We start from the raw sequence: 26,784 nt of genomic DNA, 5'->3' as shown, positions 1-26,784 counted from the left end.
TGTGTGCATGTCTCTTGAGCTCTCCTGGTCAGGCATGGAGGTGTCACATCACCACATGTAGCAGAGAATAGCACCCAGGAGAGAGAGAGAGAGAGAGAGAGAGAGAGAGAGAGGGAGAGAGAGAGAGAGAGGAAGAGATAGAGAGAGAGGGAGACAGAGAGAGAGAGAGAGAGAGAGAGAGAGAGAGAGAAGAGATAGAGAGAGAGAGAAAGAGAGAGAGAGAGAGGAAGAGATAGAGAGAGAGGGAGACAGAGAGAGAGGAAGAGATAGAGAGAGAGCAGTGAACAAAAGAGAGTCATAGACAACACACACATGAATCAACAAGAGACATGGACCAACAATGACAGTGTATCTTTCTTCCTGGTACAGTTTATGTAGAGCACTCAGCAGGTGTAAAGGACTGCAGTCTGTCTTTGTGTCAAGCCTTCCTCTCCTCCCAATCACCACCAATGTTTAGTCCATAGGGTAGCTATGCTCTTCAGTCTGAAAGACTGACAGAAATTCATTGTGGGGGTGGTGTGTGTGTGTGTTTGTGTTTGTGTGTGTGTGTGTGTGTGTGTGTGTGTGTGTGTGTGTGTGTGTGTGTGTGTGTGTGTGTGTGTGTGTGTGTGTGTGTGTGTGTGTGTGTGTGCGTGCTTGTGTGAGGGGTTGCCAACTGGAATTAGGGAATGTGAGTGGGCCAACTGGTGGAATGGCGGTCTGGAATGGTTGGAGTTTTTTCAGACCCTCTCCCCCCATGATCCCCTCTGATTCTCCCCCTGGCTTACAACTTCCTGGTTTGAGTTCTGGCTCAGAAGAGATGAGCTATGCCTCCAGTTTAGTGAATGGCAGCGAAGATGTGTGTGTGTGTGTGTGTGTGTGTGTGTGTGTGTGTGTGTGTGTGTGTGTGTGTGTGTGTGTGTGTGTGTGTGTGTGTGTGTGTGTGTGTGTGTGTGTGTGTGTGTGTGTGTGTGTGCGCGCGTGCGTGGACGTGGACGTGTTAGAATAGTAAACAAACAAACATTTTATCGACTGGGGACATTTTGTTAGTCCCCACAGGGTCAAATGCTATTTCTAGGGTGTTTAGGGTTAAGTTTAGGGTTAGTGTTAGGTTTAGGGTTAGGGTAGTGTTAGGTTTAGGGTTAGGGTAGTTGAATAGCAAACAAACCAAAATTTGACCAACTGAGGACATGTTGTTAGTCCCTACGAGGTCAAATGCTATTTCTAGGGGGTTTGGGGTTAAGGTTAGAAGTAGTATTAGGATTAGATTTACGTTAAGGGTTATGGTTAGGAGCTAGGTTTAGTTTTAGGGTTAGGGTTTAGGGTTAGGGTTAAGTTTAGGGTTAAGTGCTTGTGTGTGCGAGTGTGCTTGTGTGCATACCATGGTAAATAGGGAAACATTTTTCTTCATTTTTTAAAATAAAGTCATAGATAACCAGAGGTGGTTTTTTCCGCTAAATAATCACCTATTTTGATATCATTATGTGTGTTGCAGTGAAGTGTTTCCCCCCGAATTTCAACTGTATCCATCTTTGTTGTGTTGACTGCAATACATACAAGACGGGACCCAGGATTTATCTGAGCTGTCACCATCCCCTCCTTTCAGAGGTGTTTCTGAGTGTACTGAGAGCTCTGCCAACACCTGTGATGATTGTATGTCTTTAAAGGCTACGAGGGAAGGCCAACACTGCAGAGTGTACGTCCAAAATCTATTCTTTGTATAATAGAACCCTATAGGCCCTGATCAGAAGTAGTGCACTATACAGGAAGTAGGGTCCCATTTGGGATGCAGCCAGAGTATTCAGGGTGCCATCCAGTGGCAACATCAGAGAAAATGTCAAAGATTCTGAAGGCTTGGTTAAATATGACTGGATTTCTTTGCCTTAAACCTTCAATGACATTTTTGGCTGTCAGAAAGGTCAGGTATAGCTCCTGTGTAATGCTAGCTCCTATTGGGATGAACTTTACTATGGGTTAATACATTTCACTCATTTTTTTGTGTTATCAGTTTCCTGGTATGTCACAATGCTCTTTATCCACTGCATAGGCTATGTGTTTGTTCCTACAGTACAGTCATGTTTTGGCATGACTTATATAACAATATTGTTCAGCAAAAAGTCCGAAAAATAAACAAATTTCATAAAGCAAACATTCATTTAGTTGTTTTGTACTTCATCCATACACAATTTCAATGTGTATTTTCAGGCTCAAGAAAAGGGAATGAAAAGTTACAAATAATATTAAATAAGTAAATACCGTCAGGGATAAGTGCTATCGACCTCTCTAAGCTAAGTCATGGACAAGACACATCCTCAATACACCTAAAACCACTGACACAATACCTCTATACTGATGGAAGAACCTTTCACAGTGCTAGATAGGGCCCTACACAAAGTCTATTGAAAAGAGTCTTCAATTGGTTTACTCTTGACGAGACAAAAAGGCTTTCATTGCCATGACCATGCACTGTCTGACACTTTTTGTATTTTGCAGCTTTTGAATATTCAAACGAGAAGAGGCAGGATGCTGCATGCCTTGATAGCACTTAGAAGGACTAATGTCTTTGACACACACACACACACACACACACACACACACACACACACACACACACACACACACACACACACACACACGCGGACAAAAGGGATACCAGAGTGTGGCAGACAGCTACAGCATCTGACAGTTTGAAATGAATATTGTAGCTTACTGCTAAAACAAACATAGCCTTACTCAATGTGCAATGATTCTAATTTCGATGTATACGTTGCAAGCACTGGGCTAAAAAGGTCCATATCAGGGGATATCTTTGCTTCACACGTTTTTGATATTCTAGAGGATACAGACCATTTCCAATGCATATTTTGAGTTATGTGGATTTGCACCATATTCAGACAAATTCTGAATCCAGACGTGTCTTTTAGATATGTATGATGCTGGAATTACTCTGAATATCACACATGGACATTTCCTATGGCCGGATATGGACTCATTCAATATCTTGAGATGTGCGACATCCTATTTCCTCTCTTCATGTTGACAAATACTGACTGTATACATCGCATATCTGTGTTCTCAGCACATTCAAGATATGCTATATTGATTCCAGATATGCTTTTCTTGGCTGAGGTCCATATCCGGATGTTGATATGCTTTTTGATGTGCTAAAAATACGATTTCTGATGCATTTCTGAGTTTTCAGCACATGGTCAATAATTTGACAAATATGAAATCCACATTTTTCTTTCATGCACAAATCATTTTGGGATTCCCTCCGGATATCATACATGATATGGTGTTGAGTCATGATATTGAGTCATTAGATATCGTGAGATGGGCCTACGTGGACATCTCATTTTCTTTATATAATGACAAATACTGACAGTAGGCCTGCATAGTATATTTTCTCAGCACAAGCAATGCATAGAGTGCATTTGGAAAGTAATTCAAACCCCTTGACTTTTTACACATTTTGTTACGTTACAGCCTTATTCTAAAATGGGTTAAATCATTTTTTCCCCTCATCCATCTATACACAATACCCCATAATGACAAAACAAAAACAGGTTTTTAGAAATGTTTGCAAATGTATAAATAAATGTAACGGAAATATCACATTTACATAAGTATTAAGACACTTGACTCAGTACTTTGTTGAAGCACCTTTGGCAGCGATTACAGCCTTGAGTCTTCCTGGGTATGACATTACAAGCTTGGCACACCTTTATTTGGGGAGTTTCTCACATTCTTCTCTGCAGATCCTCTCAAGCTCTGTCAGGTTGGATGGGGAGCGTTACTGCACAGCTATTTTCATGTCTCTCCAGAGATGTTCGATCGAGTTCAAGTCTGGGCTCTAGCTGGGCCACTCAAGGACATTCAGAGACTTGTCCCAAAGCCACTCCTGCGTTGTCTTGGCTGTGTGCTTAGGGTCGTTGTCCTGTTGGAAGGTAAACCTTCGCCCCAGTCTGAGGTCCTGAGCGCTCTCGAGCAGGTTTTCATCAAGGATCTCTCTGTACTTTACTCCGTTCATCTTTCCCTCGATCCTGACTAGTCTCCCAGTCCTTGCCACTGAACAACATCCCCACAGCATGATGCTGCCACCAACAGCCTTTTGGCAAACCTCAAGCAGGCTGTCATGTGCATTTTACTGAAGAGTGGCTTCCGTCCATAAAGGCCTGATTGGTGGAGAGCTGCAGAGATGGTTGTCCTTCTGGAAAGTTCTCCCATCTCCATAGAAGTACTCTGGAGCTCTGTCAGAGTGGCCATCGGGTTCTTGGTCACCTCCCTGACCAAGGCCCTTCTCCCCCGATTGCTCAGTTTGGCCAGGCAGCCAGCTCTAGGAAGATTATTGGTGGTTCCAAACTTCTTCCATTTAAAAATGATGGAGGCCATGGTGTTCTTGGTGACCTTCAATCCTACAGAAATGTTTTCGTACCCTTCCCCAGATCTGTGCCTGGACACATTCCTGGCTTGGAGCTCTACGGACAATTCCTTCAACCTCATGGCTTTGTTTTTGCTCTGACATGCATTGTCAACTGTGGGACCTTACAGTGCCTTGCAAAAGTAATCAAGTCAATCTTTATTTGTCACATGAGCCGAATACAAGGGTAGTATTTACTGTGAAATGCTTACTTACGAGCCCATAAGCCTTAACCAACAGTGCAGTTCAAGAAGAAGAAAATATTTACCAAGTAGACTAAAATAAAAAGTAATCATAATAAGTAACACAATAAGAATAACAATAATGAGGCTATAGGGTTTCATTGTTGTCGGTGATCAGGCCTACCACTGTTGTGTTGTCAGCAAACTTAATGATGGTGTTGGAGTCGTGTTTGGCCACGCAGTCGTGGGTGAACAGGGAATTCAGGAGGGGACTAAGTACACACCCCTGAGGGGCCCCAGTGTTAAGGATCAGCATGGATCAGCGTGGCAGACGTGTTGTTGCCTACTCTTACCACCTGGGGGTGGCCCGTCAGGAAGTCCAGGATCCAGTTGCAGAGGGAAGTGTTTAGTCCCAGAGTCCTTAGCTTAGTGATGAGCTTCGTGGGCACTATGGTGTTGAACACTGAGCTGTAGTCAATGAACAGCATTCTCACATAGGTGTTCCTTTTGTCCAGGTGTGAAAGGGCAGGGTGGAGTGCAATTGAGATTGCGTCATCTGTGAATCTGTTGGGGCGGTATGCGAATTTGATAGGTCTAGGGTGTCCGGGAGGATGCTGGTGATGTGAGGCATGACCAGCCTTCAAAGCACTTCATGGCTACTGATATGAGTGCCACGGGGCGGTAATCATTTAGGCAGGTTACCTTCGCTTCCTTGGGCACAGGGACAATGGTGGTCTGCTTGAAACATGTAGGTATTACAGACTCGGTCAGGGAGAGGTTGAAAATGTCAGTGAAGACACTTGACAGTTGGTCCGTGCATGCTTTGAGTACACGTCCTGGTAATCCGTCTGGCCCAGTGGCTTTGTGAATGTTGACCTGTTTAAAGGTTTTGTTCACATTGGCTACCGAGAGCGTTATCACATAGTCATCCAGAACAGCTGGTGCTAACATGCATGCTTCAGTGTTGCTTGCCTCGAAGCAAGCATAAAAGGCATTTAGCTCATCTGGAAGGCTCGCATCACTGGGAAGCTTGCGTCTGGGTTTCCCTTTGTAGTCCATAATAGTTTTCAAGCCCTGCCACATCCAACGAGCGTCAGAGCCGGTGTAGTCTGGATTCAATCTTAATCCTGTATTGACAATTTGCTTGTTTGATGGTTCATCTGAGGGCATAGCGGGATTTCTTATAAGCGTCCGGATTAGTCTCCTGCTCCTTGAAAGCGGCAGCTCTAGCCTTTAGCTCGATGCAGATGTTGCCTGTAATCCATGGCTTCTGGTAGGGATATGTACGTACAGTCACTGTGGGGACAACGTCATTGATGCAGTTATTGACGAAGCCGATGACTGAGGTGGTGTATTCCTCAATGCCATTGGATGACTCCTGGTTACATATTTCAGTCTGTGCTCGCAAAACAGCCCTGTAGTGTAGCATCTGCGTCATCTGACCACTTCCGTATTGAGCAAGTCACTGGTACTTCCTGCTTTACTTTTTGCTTGTAAGCAGGAATCAGGAGGATATAATTATTGTCAGATTTGCCAAATGGAGGGAAGGGGAGAGCTTTGTATGCGCCTCTGTGTGTGGAGTAAAGGTGGTCTAGGTTTTTTTCCTGGCACATGTGACATGCTAGTAAAAATTTGATCAAATGTATTTAAGTTTGCCTGCATTAAAGTCCCCGGCCACTAGGAGTGCCGCTTCAGGGTGAGCATTTTCTTCTTTGCTCATGGTCTTATAGAGTTGGTTGAGAGCGGTCTTAGTGCCAGCTTCGCTTTGTGATGGTAAATAGACGGCTGCGAATAATACAGATGAGAACTCTCTTGGTAGATAGTGTGGTCTACAGCTTATCATAAGGTACTCTACCTCAGACGAGCAATACCTCGAGACTTCTTTAATATTAGACATCATGCACCAGCTGTTATTGACAAAAAGACACACCACTCGTCTTACCAGAGGTAGCGTCGCTGTTCTGCCGGTGCATGGAAAATCCCGCTAGCTCTATATTGTCCGTATCTTCATTCAGCCACGTCTCAGTGAAACATAAGATGTTATAGTTTTTTTGTCCCGTTGGAAGGATAATCTTAATCGTAGGTCATCAATTTTATTTTCCAATGATTGCACGTTAGCAAGAAGGATGGAAGGCAATGGGAGTTTACTCACTCGCCTACGGATTCTCAGAAGGGTGCCCGATCTGCGGCCTCTTTTCCGGTGTCTTTTCTTCACACAAAAGGAGTGAATCTGGGCCTGTTCCAGTGAAAGCAGGATATCCTTCTCGTCAGACTCATTAAAGGAAAAAGTTTCTTCCAGTCCGTGGTGAGTAATCGCTTTTCTGATGTTCCGAAGTTATTTTTGGTCGTAGCAGCAACATTATGCACACAATAAGTTAAAAAATAAGTTACACAAAACGCAAATGAAATATCAAAATAGCACAATTGGTTGGGAGAATGTGAAACATCAGCCATGTTCTTCGGCGCCATCTCATCCCCCTTGGCATTTTTCGTATTTTGTTGCATTACAACCTGTAATTTAAATAGATTTGGTCATACACAAAATTGTCCAAATTGGTGAAGTGAAATGGAAAAAATAAAAATAATAAAAAATGAAAAAACAGAAAAGTGGTGCGTGGGTATTCACCCACTTTCTATGAAGCCCCTAAATAAGATCTGGTGCAACCAACTTCAGAAGTCACATAATTTGTTAAATAAAGTCCACCTGTGTGCAATCTACGTGTCACATGATCTGTCACATGATCTTAGTAAATATACACCTGTTCTGAAAGGCCCCAGAGTCTGCAACACCACTAAGCAAAGGGTACCACCAACCAAGTGGCACCAAGGAGCTCTCCAAACAGGTCAGGGACAAAGTTGTGGAGAAGTACAGATCAGGGTTGGGTTATAAACAAATATCTGAAACGTTAAACATCCCACGGAGCACCAGCTCCACAGTGGAGATTGGAGCATCTGTCCACAGGACCACTTTAAGCCGTACACTCCAAAGAATTGGGCTTTATGGAAGAGTGGCCAGAAAAAAACACCTCTCATTACCCCGAGAACACCATCCCCACAGTGAAGCATGGTGGTGGCAGCATCATGCTGTGGGGATGTTTTTCATCATCAGGGACTGGGAAATTGGTCAGAATTGAAGGAATTATGGAAGGCACTAAATACAAGGAAATTCTTGAGGGAAACCTGTTTCAGTCTTCCAAAGATTTGAGACTGGGACAGAGGTTCACCTTCCAGCAGGACAATGACCATAAGCATACCGCTAAAGCAACACTCGAGTGATTTAAGGGGAAACATTTGAATGTCTTGGAATGGCCTAGTCGAAGTCCAGTCCTCAATCCAATTGAGAATCTGTGGTATGACTTAAAGATTGCTGTACACCAGCGGAACCCATCTAACTTGAAGGAGCTGGAGCAGTTTTGCCTTGAGGAATGGGCAAAGATCCCAGTGGCTTGATGTGCCAAGCTTATAGAGACGTACTCCAAGAGACTTGCAGCTGTAATTGCTGCAAAAGGTGGCTCTACAAAGCATTGACTTTGGGGGTGTGAATAGGTATGCAAGCTCAAGTTTTCTGTTTTTTGTCTTATTCCTTGTTTGTTTCACAATAAAAAATATTTTGCATCTTCAACGTGGTAGGCATGTTGTGTAAATCAAATGATACAAACCCCCCCAAAATCTATTTTATTTCAATTTTGTAAAGCAATAAAATAGGAAAAATGCCAAGGGGGGTGAATACTTTCGCAAGCCACTGTATATAGACAGGTGTGTGCCTTTCCAAATCATGTCCAATCAATTAAATTTACCACATGTGGACTCCAAACAAGTTGTAGAAACATCTCAAGGATGATCAATGGAAAGAGGGTGTGAATATAGCATGTTTACACCCAGTAACCCAAAACCTGATCCAATTAGTGTAGTCATATGGAGTTTGCAGCAAATTTGCAGCGAACAGTAGAATGTTCGCCACATGTTTCCGTAAATTGTTTGCCATAAGTTCACAAGTCGCCGCAAATATGCCAAAACATTTTGCCACAAAACTCATTTTTGCATGTGAAAATATTTATTGCGGCAAATTGGCCAAAGGTTTGCCACAACTGTTTGCCAGAAGCCTGTTTAATTTCAGTAAAAGGGAAATCATGTTCTCCACACCATGGAGACAGAAAATGGCACTTGGGACACTGGAGAGAGCAGTCAGGGTTTTCCAATCTGTGGGCTGAAATTGGAAATGAAGGTCAGACCATCCCCATTCTGGTGTCAATAAAAGTCAGCTTTCCTCCCTTGCTCCACTTCGCTGACCATGTATTACTTACTGTCTATTCTGTTCACGTTGGTGCTAACTGATACAGTAGCTGTAGACACCATGCAACAGAATTTGGCTGTATGCTATGCAAAGAACATGGACGTATGTAGAGGTGACAGTGTTTTGAACACTATTCAGAATAAACTGTAGCCTACAAAGTGCTGTATGTCCATGAAATGTTAGTGTCCATATTAAGAAAGCCTGCATATGGTAACGCACATAACTGCTTTTGTGTCTTTACCTACACAATATACGACAAAGTACTTCACGTCAATAAAACCATCTGTTACGGTCTCCATATTAGGACAGCCTGCAGTGTATTCTGCACTAAACTGTTTGTGTCTTCTATTTTAAAGATCACATTGTTTTTGTCTGTACTTAAATGAGCTTCATCTTTTTTTTTTTTTTTTGCCCATAGTGACCTCCACAATCTGAGGGCCAAAATGCCTTAACAAAATACTGCTGCCATTCTCCGAGCAGTAAGAGAGCGCTGATAGCTATGCGGATCCAGATCACATAACACGATTTATGGTAAGAGTGAATTATGGAAACACTGACCTTCCCTTTACATTCTATCAAACTGATAACTGGCCAGTAAGCTGCAGTTGGGACACGCTCCACAGAAAAGCACCATGTCAGGCTTGTTTACATGCAATGATACAGCTGGACGGCAAACAGTAGATCCATATCAGATATGGCTTTGATATATGAATAGGAGTCACAACTGCTGTGTGTATGACTGTAGAGCATGCAATATCCTACTCATGGGATTATAGCTATTATGAATACTCTGAAGCACACTGTCTAACTCATTATCCTATCACTTATTTCTGTTTAAGTATTTTGTTCTGCATGGAAAATATAAGACATTTCTCTTAAATGCTACAGTATGGAAATAGGACATTTTCCCCTCCCTTTTCTAACAAGATGTGACGACGAGCCCACCTTTGAGATTTTCTTATGTTGAAAAATCTACATCGCCTCCACCTTTGTTTGCACTCTCTATTTGCATATCAAAGAAAACCCATCGGGACCTGCTTTGCATATTTAAATCTGATTAGAAACTTAAAATGAATATGTCAGTAACGGTCGAGTTTTTTATTTCTGACTGTATGGGGACTACCTAGCTTGTATAATTAGTGGCAGCATGTGTAGTATACCGAGAAACAGAACAAAATGGTATAAAACAACAGATGATGCACCTTTCATATTGCCTTTCATTAAGCATGTTCAAAGAGTCGAACCTAACCTTGCACCTCGAAGCCTGCTCAGTGATAAGTCCCTCAGAACGATAAAGATAAAAATATGTATGTTTTTGGTAATATTCCTTAACAATGACATTAAGGTCTACCAAATTCCAACAGTCTTTTTCTGAAGGGATTTTTTTCAGAAGTTTTGCGGAATAGTTTGAAAGGAGAGTGGTATGGTTCAGGGTCACTTCGTTATATGACAAAAACAATCTGTCTATAACTGTCTTACAGTTGAAAGTCACAATAGGGTAACGTGATATTCTATCTTCTCACTTGACAGCAGATATGTCTCTGGTTGACATGTTGTTCTTCTAATTCTGGGACTGGGGGTGTGATCTGAAACAAAAGAAAATGTAACATGATTCTGTGTGTGTTTTTTCACTTATGGGAATGATAACAGAAGCCCATATGTCTTAAGTTAAAACCCCATGCATCTGTCACATGTGACCAGAAACATAGGCCTGTCAGTGAGGCCTATATCAAGAAATAAAAAACACTTTGAACCCTATATCTCAACTTTCCCAATTGAAAACTTTGACAAGACGAGCGACGCTGCGGCTGCACACTGCACAGACAGTGTCTAAAATATGAACTAACTATGTGATTATTAATTGGGTTCGTTCTATGATTCTGTATTCCGCGCTGCATATCGTCGCCGGGCCTCAGCGGGATCATGTCTGCCCCGCGCTGTGTCGGGGGGGGAAGAGAGTCTGGAAGGCTCAGCCATTTAGAGTGTGCCTCGACGTGTACGCATCAGCATACCAATGAGCGGGGTTAAGAAGGCACGGCTCCTCCAGGAGACTAGCGCTCGCTCTCCTCCTTCTGCAGCGTGGATCCGCCGTGTCTCCATGGACTTATTTCCCCCAAAAACCTCCTAATATGGGCTTATGTCAATCACCCCAACAGACAGGGATATCTCCACTGATATGAAATTGTCATACATTTAGAAACCAAGGGAGGACGGCAGGACTCCGCCGTCTCCAACTTTTCAAGTATTCAAATGCAATTCAATTTACTGTAGTATGGATACTTATTATTAAAAGTTAATACTGTGTAAAAGAGTAGCAGGTTCTTACATGATATGAGTAGGCCTATGAGTAGCAGCTGGAGACATTTCCTTTATTTGAGCAAACATCTCTATTTTGGTGACAAAGGGCAAAATTTGTATCCTTAAGAATTCAAATGCTTTTCACAGACATCCTTTTTGTTTGTTTGTTTGTTTGTTTTTGATGTGTCAAAATTTGCAGGAAAACAATTCCAGAGCATATTTTCTCTTACACAAAACGGACAGGTGCTAAATCTTTGATCTTTTCATGACATATTTATATGGCAACTCCACTTGACAGTTGTGACACTGAATGGAAAACAAAAATGTTCTGTCGCAGAATTGGATGTATTTGTAAAGTGTTGGGGATGCATTTAGCTAGAAACATGTCAGGACGCTGAATCGTAGGAGACGCGAGGATAATGCCAAAGAACAGTGCGCCTGGCGGGATGCTGCCAAAGAACAGACACGTTATTTCACCTGGTGCATATTATCTCACGGCGGGAACTGAGTGACACAAAATAATTTACCAGTAAGCATGTCACCCCTTTGCTTTCCAATAATATGATACATTAAAACTGTCCCCTTCGCCGCATTTCATTTGTTAAAATGCATTTTTCTTTGTCATTGTCGTCCAGCGAAAGCCTTCAACGCCTTTTTACATGATGCGACAATCATCAAATGTTCTAAAGACGTCAATTCAATGAGTATCTTCCATCATTCCCTGAGTCTGGACTACTTGATGACGGTGTTTGAAAAGCACACATGGGATACACAATACCACAGAGGATGCTGTCCATACACCACCTCGATTACTGCACCTCTACCTCCGCTGATCCATTCTCCACCAGGGTCACAGCACATTGGGGCTTCTTTCACTCAGCTTAGACTAGGCTACATACTGGGCCTGGGCCACAATGGAGACAACGCAGGATACCAAGGAGAGATGGGGAAGCCACAGGGGGGCTAGGCGGATTGATCCTCCCATCAGTGACCCCTTTTCTAGTTAGTGTTTTATTGACTAGCGATGCCGAGCAAGAGAGAGAGAAAGAGAGAGTGAAAAAGTGAAAATGAATGAGAGTGGGAGGTGTGTGAGAGAGAGCGACAGAGAGAGAGAGAAAGAGTTGGGGGGGGGGGAAATTTGTCCTGATAATCCTCAGAGTTTTGGTGAAAAGTGATCACTTTGTCCTTTTTCTCTCTCTGCGTGTTGCTATGAGCCATCTGGGCAGAGGGAAACTCTTTGTTAAACTCCTAGACCAAAGCCCGTGGGGGGAAGTAAGCCATGACAACACCATTTTTAGGCCAGGCGCATAATAAGAAGTCCTTCTTTAACCGGTCACCTCCCCTTCATCTACACTGACATCGGTAAAGGATCATAGCTTTCACCTGGATTCACCTGTCAGTCTATGTCATGGAGAGAGAAGGTGTTGTTAACGTTTTGTATACTCAGGCCATCCCTCAAAGAAAAAAATATATATATAATTCCAATCCTTTTAAAAACTGAACATTACTTTAACCATTGGCATGTACTATAGGCTACCGTTCATTGAGAGAGAATAAAATGCATTTCAGAATTTAACCATATTGAAAACTAAATAAAGAAAGAGATGTTTCCTCAAGTCTATGATCGTATGATATGAACATGAGAGAGGGTGCTGTGTTCCCATGCAGCCCCGTGGAAAGGTGTCCGGTGTCATTACTGTGGAAAGCCTGAATCCTGAGAGTGACTTAAAAATTAATGAGGGAAGGACTCTGACTTTTAGTCCATGTAAAAATTTCATTAAATTGTATTATTCAGTTGTCACTGTGGCTCTGAATTAATAACACCCAGGCATCATGCCTTGAATTAATATTTTTCACCTTTTTTCCCCCAGAACCAGCAAAGAACCAGGTTGAATAGAAGTGTTCTAGAACATACTGTATATAAAATAGTACTTTGCCACATTGCATGACATACTCAATCCATGAATGTTTGTTGCAGCACATCAACAATTCCATATATAGGCCATACAGCACATACTGTACCTTGAACTACAATACCTAATACACCTTGGATATCACCTAGCCTTGGAACCTGAAACCAGTTACGTCGAAAATTTGCTTTAGGCGTTGCCTTGAATGTGGATTGTGTAAGCTTTTGGACACACAATAAAATACGGAATAGAAGAGAGAACAAAGACGACAATGTGGTATACAAGCACTAACCTGAATCGTGACAGAGTATAAGGAATAGATCTGAAATAACCTAGAACTACAGCCACAATAAGGAATACGCTAAATTACAATAACGTGAGAACAGGACGGTGAGGATGAAGTCTTCCTCACTGTGACTGACACACTATTAAACTCAGGTTGTATGTGTGCTCTCAGACTGTGCTAGCCCACTGAGCCTATGTATTGACTCAGGGAGAAAACACAAGTCTAGCACCACTCACTGAGTAGCAAGATATATAATCACACAAATCAACAAGTGAAACAAATCACTCAAGTGCCATAAGTCAATCTCTGCCCTCAAACAAACATGTACAGTACAAATGACGTGGTCTGATTATGAAAGGCTTTCTTTCGGTCAGTGACTGAAACGCTGTCTGAAACAGTGCTACGGTAATCACAGCAGTGGTGAGCTGAAGCTCTGAAACGATCCTATTCATACATTATTTCCCTCTCACATCAACAAGTAGAGGGAGCAAAGGGCTCCACTTCCTTTCCTCCAAACATCCTTCAACCTGGAGTCATCACAACAGCAGCAGTGTTAACACCCCTTTAGTTCCTACTGTTGCAGCTACGAGCATGTCGGGAGCTTCAATAAGAACGGTGGACAACAAAACTAGGGTGAAAGACGTAAGGTTTTTCCCAATCCACAAACACAACATCCTCCACAGATTGGTGACGTCAAACGGAGTCGGATATAACGGGCGAGTCAACTGTGATTGTGGCAAATACCCGAGTTCCTTTACCCCGATTGATAGGGTTAAACTAGTGGTGAAGGCTCTTACAAAGAGTCTGAGCAGGGCAGGCCAACAGAGTACACCTGCTAATGGAAAAAAGACTGGTCTCCTCACACTCACACACGCATCCTCCGCCACTAACTACAACCTCAAAGAGCACGGCGTCGAGATGAAAGATACGACTAGTGCCTATCTGCACAATGAAATGCATGCACAAAGGTAACACGGACTGACACCGTTCAAAGCTATGTGCTGCCTGCTTCTCACACCCTCTGGACAGTGCATTCTGATCATCAATAGGACTATAATGTTGTTCTGTCACACCTGCCCTGTCTCTTGTGAGACTCCATCCCAGGGCACATCTAGACGGAGAGAGCCCTGATGCAATTACCCTGTCTTATAACAAGGGCCAAGGTGAGGAATTTTGGCTACACAACAGCATGAAACCAAGACATGGTCTTGAGGTATGCTTCGGTTTTAGCCTTGAGAGAGAAAGCCTTGCAGGGAAGCAAAGTAAACAACAAACATGTTTGCTGTCGGGAAAAACAGAGGTGAATGCTGTGCTTCAACCATATTGTAATTCTAAAGAAGGAACAGAAAAGGTGAAAGGGTTTTCATGGCAGCTCCATGTGTTCACTCTTTATTTCCCAGAAACCAATGTGTTTCGGTTGGTTAATGGTTTATCTTCAGGTGGAATAAGCGAGTAGGTTTGTCTAAAGGGTCTAAGGCAGTAATGTGTTGTGCTTCTTCTTTCTTGAACAGAATAAGTTGGCAAGCATTCTTCTATAAGTCTTTCAGACGAAGGACACCCTTTTGGTAAGCATCACAAGGTCATCACAAAGTCATCTAAAGCAAGGAGGTATTGTGCCTCAACTTGTTTAAGATTGAAAGATGTGTAGCAACCAACAGTCCAGGTATACAAAGGACAAATGGAGCAAATAGAATAAACACATCTGTACATACACCACAAAGAAACACAAAGTAACCTTGTACATTTTCACTCCAATATGCTCTCAAACACACTTCAAGAAAATACATTGGATTATTGGGGAAAATGTGTAACACTTTACTTAAAGCAGGCAGTTATAATGCTTTATATCTTGTTATAAGCATCCTTTATGGTCTTTTTTTTACAAGGCTTATAACATATATTTCTATGGAGCAAATCTTCAACTGGCCAAAGTATTTTTTCTTCATTATCTCATAACACAGTCATCATGCTTCTAACTGAGCTGCTAGGCTCATCTGGGGGAGGTTTGTTATGCTTCCTGCCCGCCTGTCTGCCTGTCTGTGCTGCCTGCGCTGCCTGTGCTCCGTGCAGAGTGACATTGAGCCTCACCCTTTCCGGGGCTCTCTCGTGTTTCACTCCAGTGCACATTTCACTGGTCTCTCCACTCCTCTGTCAGACAATGAGCTTTTTACTGCATATATTATCCCTGTTGTTGTTACGCTTGTTGTTCTGGGTTTTTTTTGTATAAAAAAAAAGGAAATGAATTATTGATAGTAGCAGTCAGATATTTATGAGATGTTTTGTATTTGGGATATTTTACCTGTCGTCCATCATTTCTGTCAATGGGATGAAGTGGAATGATTAAGTTTTTCGTTCAGTTGTCAAATGTAAAATACATTCTTGGTGTGTTTTCTCTGGTGAGCAAAATTGTGTTGCTTTGAATATGGTTACAAAATATCAATGTGATACTGTAATAGGAGCTTCCAGGTGAGCAACAAGGAGAGCAGTCGAAGGTAAAGTCATAGAAATATTAACTTTAGCCATCTTAAATTCCACCATTAGAGATATACACACATACTGTAAGATTTGTAATTTGCACATTGACATAGCACATGTTGTGTTTGCAGCTACTCTTCAATTCGGCTTTTAATGAATCAAATTCATAACAACAAAATGTTGAAAAAACACTAACTACACATCTAATGTAATATCATAAATAAATGAAATATCATTCGATCAAATCCCAATAAACATATTTTAATTTAGTCTTCTCCAGCAATAATAAAACCGTTTACACCAACATCTTCTTAGAGGTGAGTGTTGAGGACACAGATACTGACCATCTGATACTAAACAGTGATGAAGATGTCCAACTGCTGTCATGATTATGTTCTTCCTTTATATCCCAGTGAACAATTTCTTGAGTGTTGTTCCACCACCATGACTCTTAAATAGTGATTACTGTGCCCCCTACTGGTTATTGAATAATACTGCACTATCATTTAGGACGTTTAGACGGAATGAATATCACAGACAATTAATAATTCCTCTATAATGACTCCAAGTATACAGTTAGTGACAGATCAAATGACTTTCTGTGTGAAACCAGGATGGATTGATTAATTTCCTCATCTGATCATTTACATAATCTGACTATTTTAGAGGCCGGTATTAAATCAAAGAAAAGGCCAATGGAAAATACATAGGGGAAATTGTGTCAATTTGTCAGCGAATTGAATTTGGAGAATTTGACACAAATCATTTGATACAAAAACACATTTTTCCCTCAGAGTCTCGGAGACTTGCAAAATGAAGAAAATGACAGGTGGAAACGGCCTGTCGCGATCTATCAAACCGTATTGTATCGTTGTTATATAATTATTATTGGTTTTAGTGGCAGTAAGCAGATAACCATCATTCTATCAAGACTGTACTTGGGTTGGTGGTTACCCAGCTAGCACAGTGGATATGGGCAGATTCCGGCTGAGAATCAGACTCGGCCGACGTCATGTGGCCCGAGTCTGAGCTGACTTCGGCAGTATTACTTATGGCTAGGATGCGGGGATTGAGCTCGGGCTGATTCCGGTGTGATTTATCTGGCCCGAAATTATTACTTGGGCGTCGGGCCGATTGAGGCTAGTCTCTGGCAGATGATTACACGGGCTGCTTTATATGATTAACATTTCATTATTTATTTTTCCATATTTTCTCATTGTTTCTGTGATCAAAAAATACAATTAACATTTAAATAAAAAAAACGTAAGAGTCCTGTGTAGTATTTTAGTATTTTGATACTTTGTGCAAGGCAATTGATAACCATTCAAAACTTTGTGGGTGGAGCTTCCCGAGCGACGCAGCGGTCTAAAACACTGCATCGTAGTGCAAACTGCGTTGCTACAGATGCTGATTTGAGATCCGTGCCGGGCCGCAACCGATAGACCCATGAGGCGACTTACAATTGGCCCAGCGACATTCGAGTAGGGGAGGGTTTGACCGGCCGGGTCCCTTCGCGCTGTAGCGACTCCCGTGGCGGGCCAGGTGCATGCACGCTGACACGGTCACACAGGTGTATGGTGTTTCCTCCAACTGAAAATGTTTTTTTTTTGTGGATGGGTATAATTTGTATGTACACAATGTATAATAGTAATATTTAAAATTACTAAATTGGTTCATTTGTAAACATTTATTGAAGTTGCATCGGGCCGCTTCTGGGGGGATTCTGGTAAGATACCGGTAAAGTGGCTGAATTCCGGTAGACGGAAACGGCCCGATGTACTTGGGCCGATTCTGGGCAGTCATTCATTTGGATTCCGGCCGAGTCCGACACCCGATTCCGGGCCGATTCAATCCGTTCCGGCCCCCCGCAAGAGGGTATTGTCAGCTCTGGTTCGTTATGTCATCTACACACACAAAACAAGTGAATGTGATTTAGAAACCTACTTTCTCTTTTACCAGACCACTTGTACATTCATACCGAACATTTGATATGTATAACATCATATAATTGTTGAAATGTATGATGCAGTCATTGATTTGTGCAGAATCTCACCCACACCTAAATAAGAGTATACTATTTGTGTTGAATCTCACCCACACCTAAATAAGAGTATACTATTTGTGTTGAATCTCACCCACACCTAAATAAGAGTATACTATTTGTGTTGAATCTCACCCACACCTAAATAAGAGTATACTATTTGTGTTGAATCTCACCCACACCTAAATAAGAGTATACTATTTGTGTTGAATCTCACCCACACCTAAATAAGAGTATACTATTTGTGTTGAATCTCACCCACACCTAAATAAGAGTATACTATTTGTGTTGAATCTCACCCACACCTAAATAAGAGTATACTATTTGTGTTGAATCTCACCCACACCTAAATAAGAGTATACTATTTGTGTTGAATCTCACCCACACCTAAATAAGAGTATACTATTTGTGTTGAATCTCACCCACACCTAAATAAGAGTATACTATTTGTGTTGAATCTCACCCACACCTAAATAAGAGTATACTATTTGTGTTGAATCTCACCCACACCTAAATAAGAGTATACTATTTGTGTTGAATCTCACCCACACCTAAATAAGAGTATACTATTTGTGTTGAATCTCACCCACACCTAAATAAGAGTATACTATTTGTGTTGAATCTCACCCACACCTAAATAAGAGTATACTATTTGTGTTGAATCTCACCCACACCTAAATAAGAGTATACTATTTGTGTTGAATCTCACCCACACCTAAATAAGAGTATACTATTTGTGTTGAATCTCACCCACACCTAAATAAGAGTATACTATTTGTGTTGAATCTCACCCACACCTAAATAAGAGTATACTATTTGTGTTGAATCTCACCCACACCTAAATAAGAGTATACTATTTGTGTTGAATCTCACCCACACCTAAATAAGAGTATACTATTTGTGTTGAATCTCACCCACACCTAAATAAGAGTATACTATTTGTGTTGAATCTCACCCACACCTAAATAAGAGTATACTATTTGTGTTGAATCTCACCCACACCTAAATAAGAGTATACTATTTGTGTTGAATCTCACCCACACCTAAATAAGAGTATACTATTTGTGTTGAATCTCACCCACACCTAAATAAGAGTATACTATTTGTGTTGAATCTCACCCACACCTAAATAAGAGTATACTATTTGTGTTGAATCTCACCCACACCTAAATAAGAGTATACTATTTGTGTTGAATCTCACCCACACCTAAATAAGAGTATACTATTTGTGTTGAATCTCACCCACACCTAAATAAGAGTATACTATTTGTGTTGAATCTCACCCACACCTAAATAAGAGTATACTATTTGTGTTGAATCTCACCCACACCTAAATAAGAGTATACTATTTGTGTTGAATCTCACCCACACCTAAATAAGAGTCTACTATTTGTGTTGAATCTCACCCACACCTAAATAAGAGTATACTATTTGTGTTGAATCTCACCCACACCTAAATAAGAGTCTACTATTTGTGTTGAATCTCACCCACACCTAAATAAGAGTATACTATTTGTGTTGAATCTCACCCACACCTAAATAAGAGTATACTATTTGTGTTGAATCTCACCCACATCTAAATAAGAGTATACTATTTGTGTTGAATCTCACCCACATCTAAATAAGAGTATACTATTTGTGTTGAATCAAAATACATCACAAAAGTCTTTATGCAAACAGTATCCTTGTTCAGTAACCTTATTCAGTAGCCTTGTTCAGTAACCTTGTTCAGTAGCCTTGTTCAGTAACCTTGTTCAGTAGCCTTGTTCAGTAACCTTGTTCAGTAATCTTGTTCAGTAACTTCATTCAGTAGCTTTGTTCAGTAGCCTTGTTCCTTTCCTATTCACTACTGTATTATTACACTCACTACAGCCAACTAGTAAATAAAACACATACTTAACAAATCATGCTATTACTACTCTCCTGTTTAAAATATCTAATTGAATGACCTTGAATAGTGATACTGACGAAATTACTGAAAAAAATGCTAATGTGCATAGCTGTAAAGTTTTGCTTAGAAAATACATACACACACTTTCTCTCTCTCTCTCTCTCTCTCTCTCTTACAGTGAAATAGTTGGCATCAATCTGACAAAACTCAAATAAATTGTAATTTTGAATACAAGCACATCTCTCTTGCTCTGTCTTGGTTTGCCCTGGCTATTTGCCACATCATAAAAAACAATCACCAGTATCATATCCCTAACATTTAACCAGGTTACCACATATCCTCATACAAAAAGCACCACTACAAGAATATGACAATATCAATTACATGGAACCCACTGATTTCCCATTCTTCCAAAGTAGAAGAGATCAGCTGAATATATGGTCCAGGTCAAAGGTCAAATATCGTCTCCCCCGCATTTTGTTTCCCAACACAACAGCCCCTCAGGCGCTGCTAACGTTCTCTTTCCTGCATCTCTATCGGACTGTGGGGAGGGGGGGGAGTCAGTCCCCAGGTGGAGCTGTTGAGTACTGTTCAGCTCCTCTCCCCCACCAGCTAGTCAGTCAGTGTGTCCAGGAGAACAACGCTTTGGGTTATTCATCGATTGCCTATTTCAATCCTAGCGAAAGCTACTCCGTGAACACGCGCACACACACACACACACACACACACACGAGCACACACACGTACCAACGAGTGGACACACACACACACACACACACACACACACACACACACACACACACACACACACACACACACACTCCAACCGCAAGCACACCTATAGGCTTATTTATGATGAGCATATCATCTTACTACTACAGTATGAATACCAGCCATGAGGCTCCTTGTAAAACATCCTAAATCTATACATTTAATGGTATAATATATAGATAAAAAACTAATGAACCGATGACTGAATAAATTAATGGGAAGTACTGACTACTGGTTGTTCTGTGGGCTGCTCAATTGATTCGACAGCATGCAACAGTTTGTGTGTGTGTGTGTGTATGTGTGTGTGTGTGTATGTGTGTGTGTGTGTGTGTGTGTGTGTGTGAGCGCGTGTGCTTGTGTGTGTGCATGTGTGTGCATAACTGTAAAAAAAATGTCATTATAATGTGATGGTGTTACTTGTGAATGTGTAATCAGTTAATCTGTGTGTCTACGGTGTGCATTCATTCACTGTGTGTGATCTGTCACAGTATTAGTATTATGTAAATAGATAAACACGAACATCAACACACGGTACCTTATGGAGATAAAGAAAGACCTTCAACCAAATAACAGGTTCTCCCACAACCTTGCAGTGTCTCAGATTAAAAAGGCAGTCAGCTCACCTTGAATTCTTCAGCAGGATCCTTGACGTTACTTTGTACACATCACGTCAGAAACATGTGAAACACTTCCCAGGCTTCACTACTTTTTTTGCTTGTAGTGAGCCTCACAGGCTGCGTTATTTCTGAAGAGGTGTCGTTTCAGAATGAGGGGTGCTGTAGCTCTGCTGGTGTTGCTGCTCTGTCGGTCTGGGACACGGGCTCAGGGAGAGAGTGGAGGGGATAGAGAGAGTTTGGTGGAGAGCCGCGGGACTGGAGATACAGAGTTGACTAGCAAACAGACGACCGGCCAGACCATCACAACGCCTGATATCTGGGGTGAGGTAGAGGAGCTTAGAGACGTGGTGGATAACCTGGGAACCATGATTTTGGAGCAGAGAGAGAAGATGAGGAACATGGAGAAAAAGATGGAAAGAAGGTGGAGAGAAAAATGGCGAAGAGGATCTGAGGCCAGACTGGAGAGTGAGAATGCTGGTATTTATGGAATTTGGTTCATTTAGAAGTCATTTCAGTGGAGGATCAACATGTTTTTGAGATTTTTTTTTTATTCTCTCCCATAAATCCAGCTATGGGGGCCAGACTGAGTGTCATCGAGAGGGAGGTAGAGGACTTGAAAGAACAGAATACAGGTCAGAGGGCTGTTTTTTAATATAAATTAATTTGTTATAATGAGGTCAGTTCAGAGGAGGATCATGAACTTACTTTCTTCCCACAATTCTAGCCATGGGCACCAGACTGAGTGCCGGTGAAAGGGAGGTGGAGGAGCTGAAGAGAATAAATGCAGGTAATGTAGTTTGTCCACCAACATCAGTTGTTTCTCATTAGAAAGAAAGGGTCACGAATAAAACTGTATTTGTAAAATTGTCTATGAAGTTGTTTATGCATATTTCTCATATGAACTCGCTTTTCATGGCTGTTTCCCATGCCATTTTAGCCCTGGAGGCCAGAGCGACAGACAGTGAGAATGGGAATACAGGTAAAGGACCGGATTCCCGGATCGTAGGCGTTTGTTGCCATTTCCTACTCCTCTGAACTGTCATATGCCTTAATTACAAACGTGTCTGGGATCTGTTAAATGATGACCCTAGTTTTGCCAAGGGGAAAGCACTGAGCTATGTAGGGAGAAAGGCAGGATCTCATGTTTGAGATAATGGAGGGGGACAATAGAGAGACTACTTCCTGGAGGACGATGCCATGCTGACTCATTCGTTTCCATGGGAATTTTTTAAAAGATGGGTGGGGCGAAGGATTAAGATGGTGTGAACGATGCTGAATGACCGTAAACAAAGAGCCCTCTAGAAAGGGCATTTTTCTTCCTACTTGTCTCCAAAATGTAATAACAGGTTTATCACATTTCAAAGAAACATATCTTAATTATATGATATTATATGCCATTTTGAAGCTGAGTCTGTACTTTTATCAAATTTAAAAGAAAGACAATCTTGAAAATTGGACATAAGCTCACCTTCCTGAGTTCAGTCACATATATGAAATCATTCTGGTTAAAACAGAGAGTTTAAGCTTCAGTTGACTAATCTGTCTTTTTGTAAGGGTAGCCTTAGAGGCCAGACTGAATGCCAGCGAGGGGATGGTGGAGGAGCTGAGGAGAGAGAATGCAGGTAAACACCATGGTGCATATACTGTAGGCCTGCGATTGCACATGCTTGTAATCTAATGGAATGGCTGTTGGGCTGTTGGCGAATCAGTGTTTTTTTTCTTTCTTCATTGCCATCTTTGCTTTTCACTTGAACCTTTTGTTAGGATTTCATTTCCACGTCTTTTTAGGTGCTTTTTGTCTTCATCAGAACCATATTATGCATTTTACCATGTTTGTTTTTGTCTTTAATCAGTGAATTTGAATTCCCTCCTCTGTGTTCATAGACAGACCAAAGGTGGCCTTCTCTGCTGGTTTGACTAATGATGGATATTTAGGACCCTTTAATAGTATCACCACACTAGTATACAGAAGGGTCATCACCAACATCGGCAAGGCCTACAACCCAAATACAGGTACAGAACACACAACAAAAAAAAACTTTCACCTTGTATTCAAATGTGATCTGGGATCAGATCATGTTCACATTAGACATCTTCTATCGGACAGGTGTACACAAGCATTGTGATTGTGTCATCTTTATCCCATATAGAAACATGTAGACAACCAGCTATTCCAGTGTTGCTAACAGTGTCTGTGACAGTCTGTTAACTTATTTTACTCTCCTCTGATGCAGGTGTCTTCACAGCACCAGTGAGAGGACTCTACTACATCAGATTCACTGCCATGGGTCTCAAGGGTCCACAGTCCATAGATGCCTATATTTACCACAACGACAAGAGTGTCATGTTCAATCACCAGAACAATGACAATGGGCGTAATAGGTTCTTGTCTAATGCGTTGACTCTAGAGCTGGAGGCCGGGGATGTGGTCTACATGCGTCTCCCAGTAAATCAGGAGCTCTATGATGAAAAGTCGAGTAACTACAGCACCTTCAGTGGCTTCCTGCTCTTCCCTATGTGAAGGGAGCACTCTGGTGTGAGTTTGAGATCAATAAATTATCCAGATCATTTCTATCATTGATGTGAAGCGACTCCTTCACTCCGTCCAAGCTTTTCCTTGTATTTTTGACAGTTAGAATTGCAGAGAGAAAGGGAAATAAGATAATAAGAATCATACAAATGAATGATTTATTTGATTTGAAAATGTAAACGGTTGTTACGTTCATATGTTGATGGACATGATAAGAAGTCCAGACCCCTCTTTGACCAGGAACCAAGTCAAAGTGTGAACTGGTAACACAACAACGGCACTTGTCCTAGTAGTGGTGTTCAAGGCACACTCAGGCTGACATTAAACAGGCTGTGTGTGTCTCTCTCCCTACCTCCCCACGGTAAGGCATCCACACCAACACAAAACAGCCTCTTCATCTTTGTCACCGCTGGTGAACAGAACTCAGAGAAAAAAGGCATCACGTGGCGTTCCAAAAGGTTCAGTTTTGGGTCTGGTACTGTTCAGTTTATACAGTATATGTAACCCCTTGGCAGCGTTATCAGAAAGCACATAATTGATTTTCACTGCTACGCACAGAAACATTTCTGTGTCACCAGAGTATTTTAGCTCCACAGATAAATTCTTAAGACTGTATTAGTGGTTTAAATACTCACAACTTCCTCCAGCTAAATCAAGACAAGACTGAGGTACTTATTATTGGAGCCAATTATTACAGAGAATTTGGCTCACATTTTAATTTACGGGCAGTAAAGATAAAACACCAGGTACAAAACCTAGGTGTCATTTTATATTCTGAACTCAACTTCAAATCACACATTAGGAATATGAACAAAATAGCTTTTAACCACCTGAGGAATATTTCCAAGGTGCGGCTGTTTCTCTCTCAGGCTGATACAGGGAAACTCTTTCCATGCTTTTATTACAAGCAGACTACTGCAATGCTCTCCTGTCTGGTCTACCCAAGAAAGCCATTGGTCAACTGCAAAACATACAGAACGCTGCAGCACGGGTACTGACCAAGACCAGACAGAGAGCACACATTACACCAGGTTTAAGGTCTCTGTACTGGCTGCCTGTGAGTTTCAGAATTCATTTTAAGATAATTTTATTGGTTTTTAAATCAATCCACAATTGTGCACCCCAATACATGTCAGACCTGCTTTCAGAGTACGTCCCTCAGGCCCTCTGTCCCCAAAGCCTAGGACCAAGAGGTATGGAGAGGCAGCCTTTAGTTATGCCCCCAACCTCTGGAATAGCCTGTCAGAGAACCTGAGGGGGGCTGAAACTGTTGACATAATTTAAAAGAGATCTTTTTAGTTTTGCTTTTCCTAAGTGTGCTTTTTAGTTGTTCAGTCTTTGTTACTCTTTTTTTATCCTCTTATTTCAGTTTTTTTTTAATGAATGTTTTTCCTTGTGAAGTGCAGTGTTGCATTTATGCCTGAAATGTGCTGTATAAATAAAGCATGATTTAATTTGATCTAAAAGGCCCTGCTTAATCAAAGGCTTTATTAATGAAATATCTAATGTGACTGACACAATATGATCAGTGGATTAGTGGATTCATCTACTTCAGCCACACCTGTTGGTGACAGGTGTATAAAATCAAGCACACAGCCATCCAATCTCCATAGACAAACATTGGCAGTAGAATTGTCTTACTGAAGAGCTCAGTGACTACCAACGTGGCACCGTCATAGGATGCCACCTTTCCAATAAGTCAGTTCGTCAAATTTCTGCCTTGCTAGAGCTTCCCTGGTCAACTGTAAGTGCTGTTATTGTGAAGTGGAAATGTCTAGGAGTAACAACGGTTCTGCCACTAAGTGGTAGGCCACACAAGCTCACAGAACGGGGCCGCAGAGTGCTGAAGCGCTAGCGTGTAAAAATCGTCTGTCCTCGGTTGCAACACTCACTACCTAGTTCCAAACTGCCTCTGCAAGCAACGTCAGCAGAATAACTGTTCGTCGCGAGCTTCATGAAATGGGTTTCCATGGCTGAGCAGCTGCACACAAGCCTAAGATCATAATGCCAAGCGTCGGCTGTAGTGGTGTAAAGCTTGTCGCCATTGAACTCTGGAGCAGTAGAAACACGTTCTCTGGAGTGATGAATTGCGGTTCACCATCTGGCAGTCCGACAGACGAATCTGAGTTTTGCGGCTGCCAGGAGAACACTACCTGCCCGAATGTATAGTGCCAACTGTAAAATTTGGTGAAGGAGGAATAATGGTCTGGGGCTGTTTTTCAAGGTTTGGTCTAGGCCCCTTAGTTCCAGTGAAAGGAAATCTTAACTCTACAGCATTTAAAGACATTCTAAACAATTCTGTGCTTCCAACTTTCTAGCAACAGTTTGGGGAAGGCCCTTTCCTGCATGACAATGCCCCCATACACAAAGCGAGTTCTGTACAGAAATGTTTTGTCAAGATCGGTGTGGAAGAACCTGACTGGCCTGCACAGAGCCCTGACCTCAACCCCATCGAACACCTTTGGGATGAAGTGGAACGCCGCCTGCGAGCCAGGCGTAATCGTCCAACATCAGTGCTCGATCTCACTAATGCTCATTGCTGAATTGAAGCAAGTCCCTGCAGCAATGTTCCAACATCTAGTGCAAAGCCTTCCCAGAAGAGTGGAGGCTGTTATAGCAAAAGGAGAGCCCAACTCCATATTAATGCCCATGAGTTTTTAATGAGATGTTCGACAAGCAGTTGTCCACATACTTTGGTCATGTAGTGTATAACATCATAGCCCAGGTTGCAATGCAACCTTTCATCACAAGAAGGAGAATGCCAGAGTTGTCACTTGTACTGGATATCTTTAGGTAGCTTCAGTGTGTGGGTGTGTGTCTCTCCTCTACCTTCGAGACGTGACTCTCCCTTAGGGGCGATAATGGCATTCTCCATGACAACGGCCACATGACATCGCCGCTGCCCTTGAGGGCGAGGACACATCCTCCGGGGGGGATCACCGTGGAAACACGATAGGGTCAGAGGTTGCCTCACAAGCTAGAGGAGAGGAGTGTATCCCAGCGCTCTGCCCTGGTCTGGTAGTAAGAGACTTTAACCACAGGCTGCATCTGCTCTGGCTAGGCCTGACTATGTAGCAACGGCTGCTTGCT

General features: G+C 41.9%; 1 protein-coding gene across 1 annotated transcript; it reads left to right on the top strand.

Moving 5' to 3' along the window:
- The first annotated feature begins 21,313 nt into the window (after nucleotides 1–21,313).
- On the top strand, nucleotides 21,314–23,685 carry LOC139412557 (cerebellin-4-like). The gene is made up of 7 exons (XM_071159282.1): nucleotides 21,314–21,629; nucleotides 21,734–21,796; nucleotides 21,889–21,951; nucleotides 22,102–22,143; nucleotides 22,724–22,786; nucleotides 23,049–23,177; nucleotides 23,399–23,685. The coding sequence occupies exons 1-7, from the start codon at nucleotides 21,314–21,316 to the stop codon at nucleotides 23,683–23,685; spliced, it is 963 nt and encodes a 320-aa protein (XP_071015383.1).
- The last annotated feature ends 3,099 nt before the right edge of the window (nucleotides 23,686–26,784 follow it).

Source organism: Oncorhynchus clarkii, chromosome 7 (assembly GCF_045791955.1).
Source record: "Oncorhynchus clarkii lewisi isolate Uvic-CL-2024 chromosome 7, UVic_Ocla_1.0, whole genome shotgun sequence".
NCBI lineage: Eukaryota > Metazoa > Chordata > Actinopteri > Salmoniformes > Salmonidae > Oncorhynchus > Oncorhynchus clarkii.
The sequence above is the reverse complement of the archived record's forward strand: the minus strand, read 5'-3'. Positions and strand labels throughout refer to the sequence as shown.

Coding starts and splice junctions, on each gene's coding strand:
- LOC139412557 (XM_071159282.1), top strand. CDS start 21,314: ATGAGGGGTGCTGTAGCTCTGCTGGTGTTGCTGCTCTGTCGGTCTGGG. Junction 22,144..22,723: donor CAGTGAGAATGGGAATACAG/GTAAAGGACCGG, acceptor TTGTAAGGGTAG/CCTTAGAGGCCAGACTGAAT. Junction 22,787..23,048: donor GCTGAGGAGAGAGAATGCAG/GTAAACACCATG, acceptor CTGTGTTCATAG/ACAGACCAAAGGTGGCCTTC.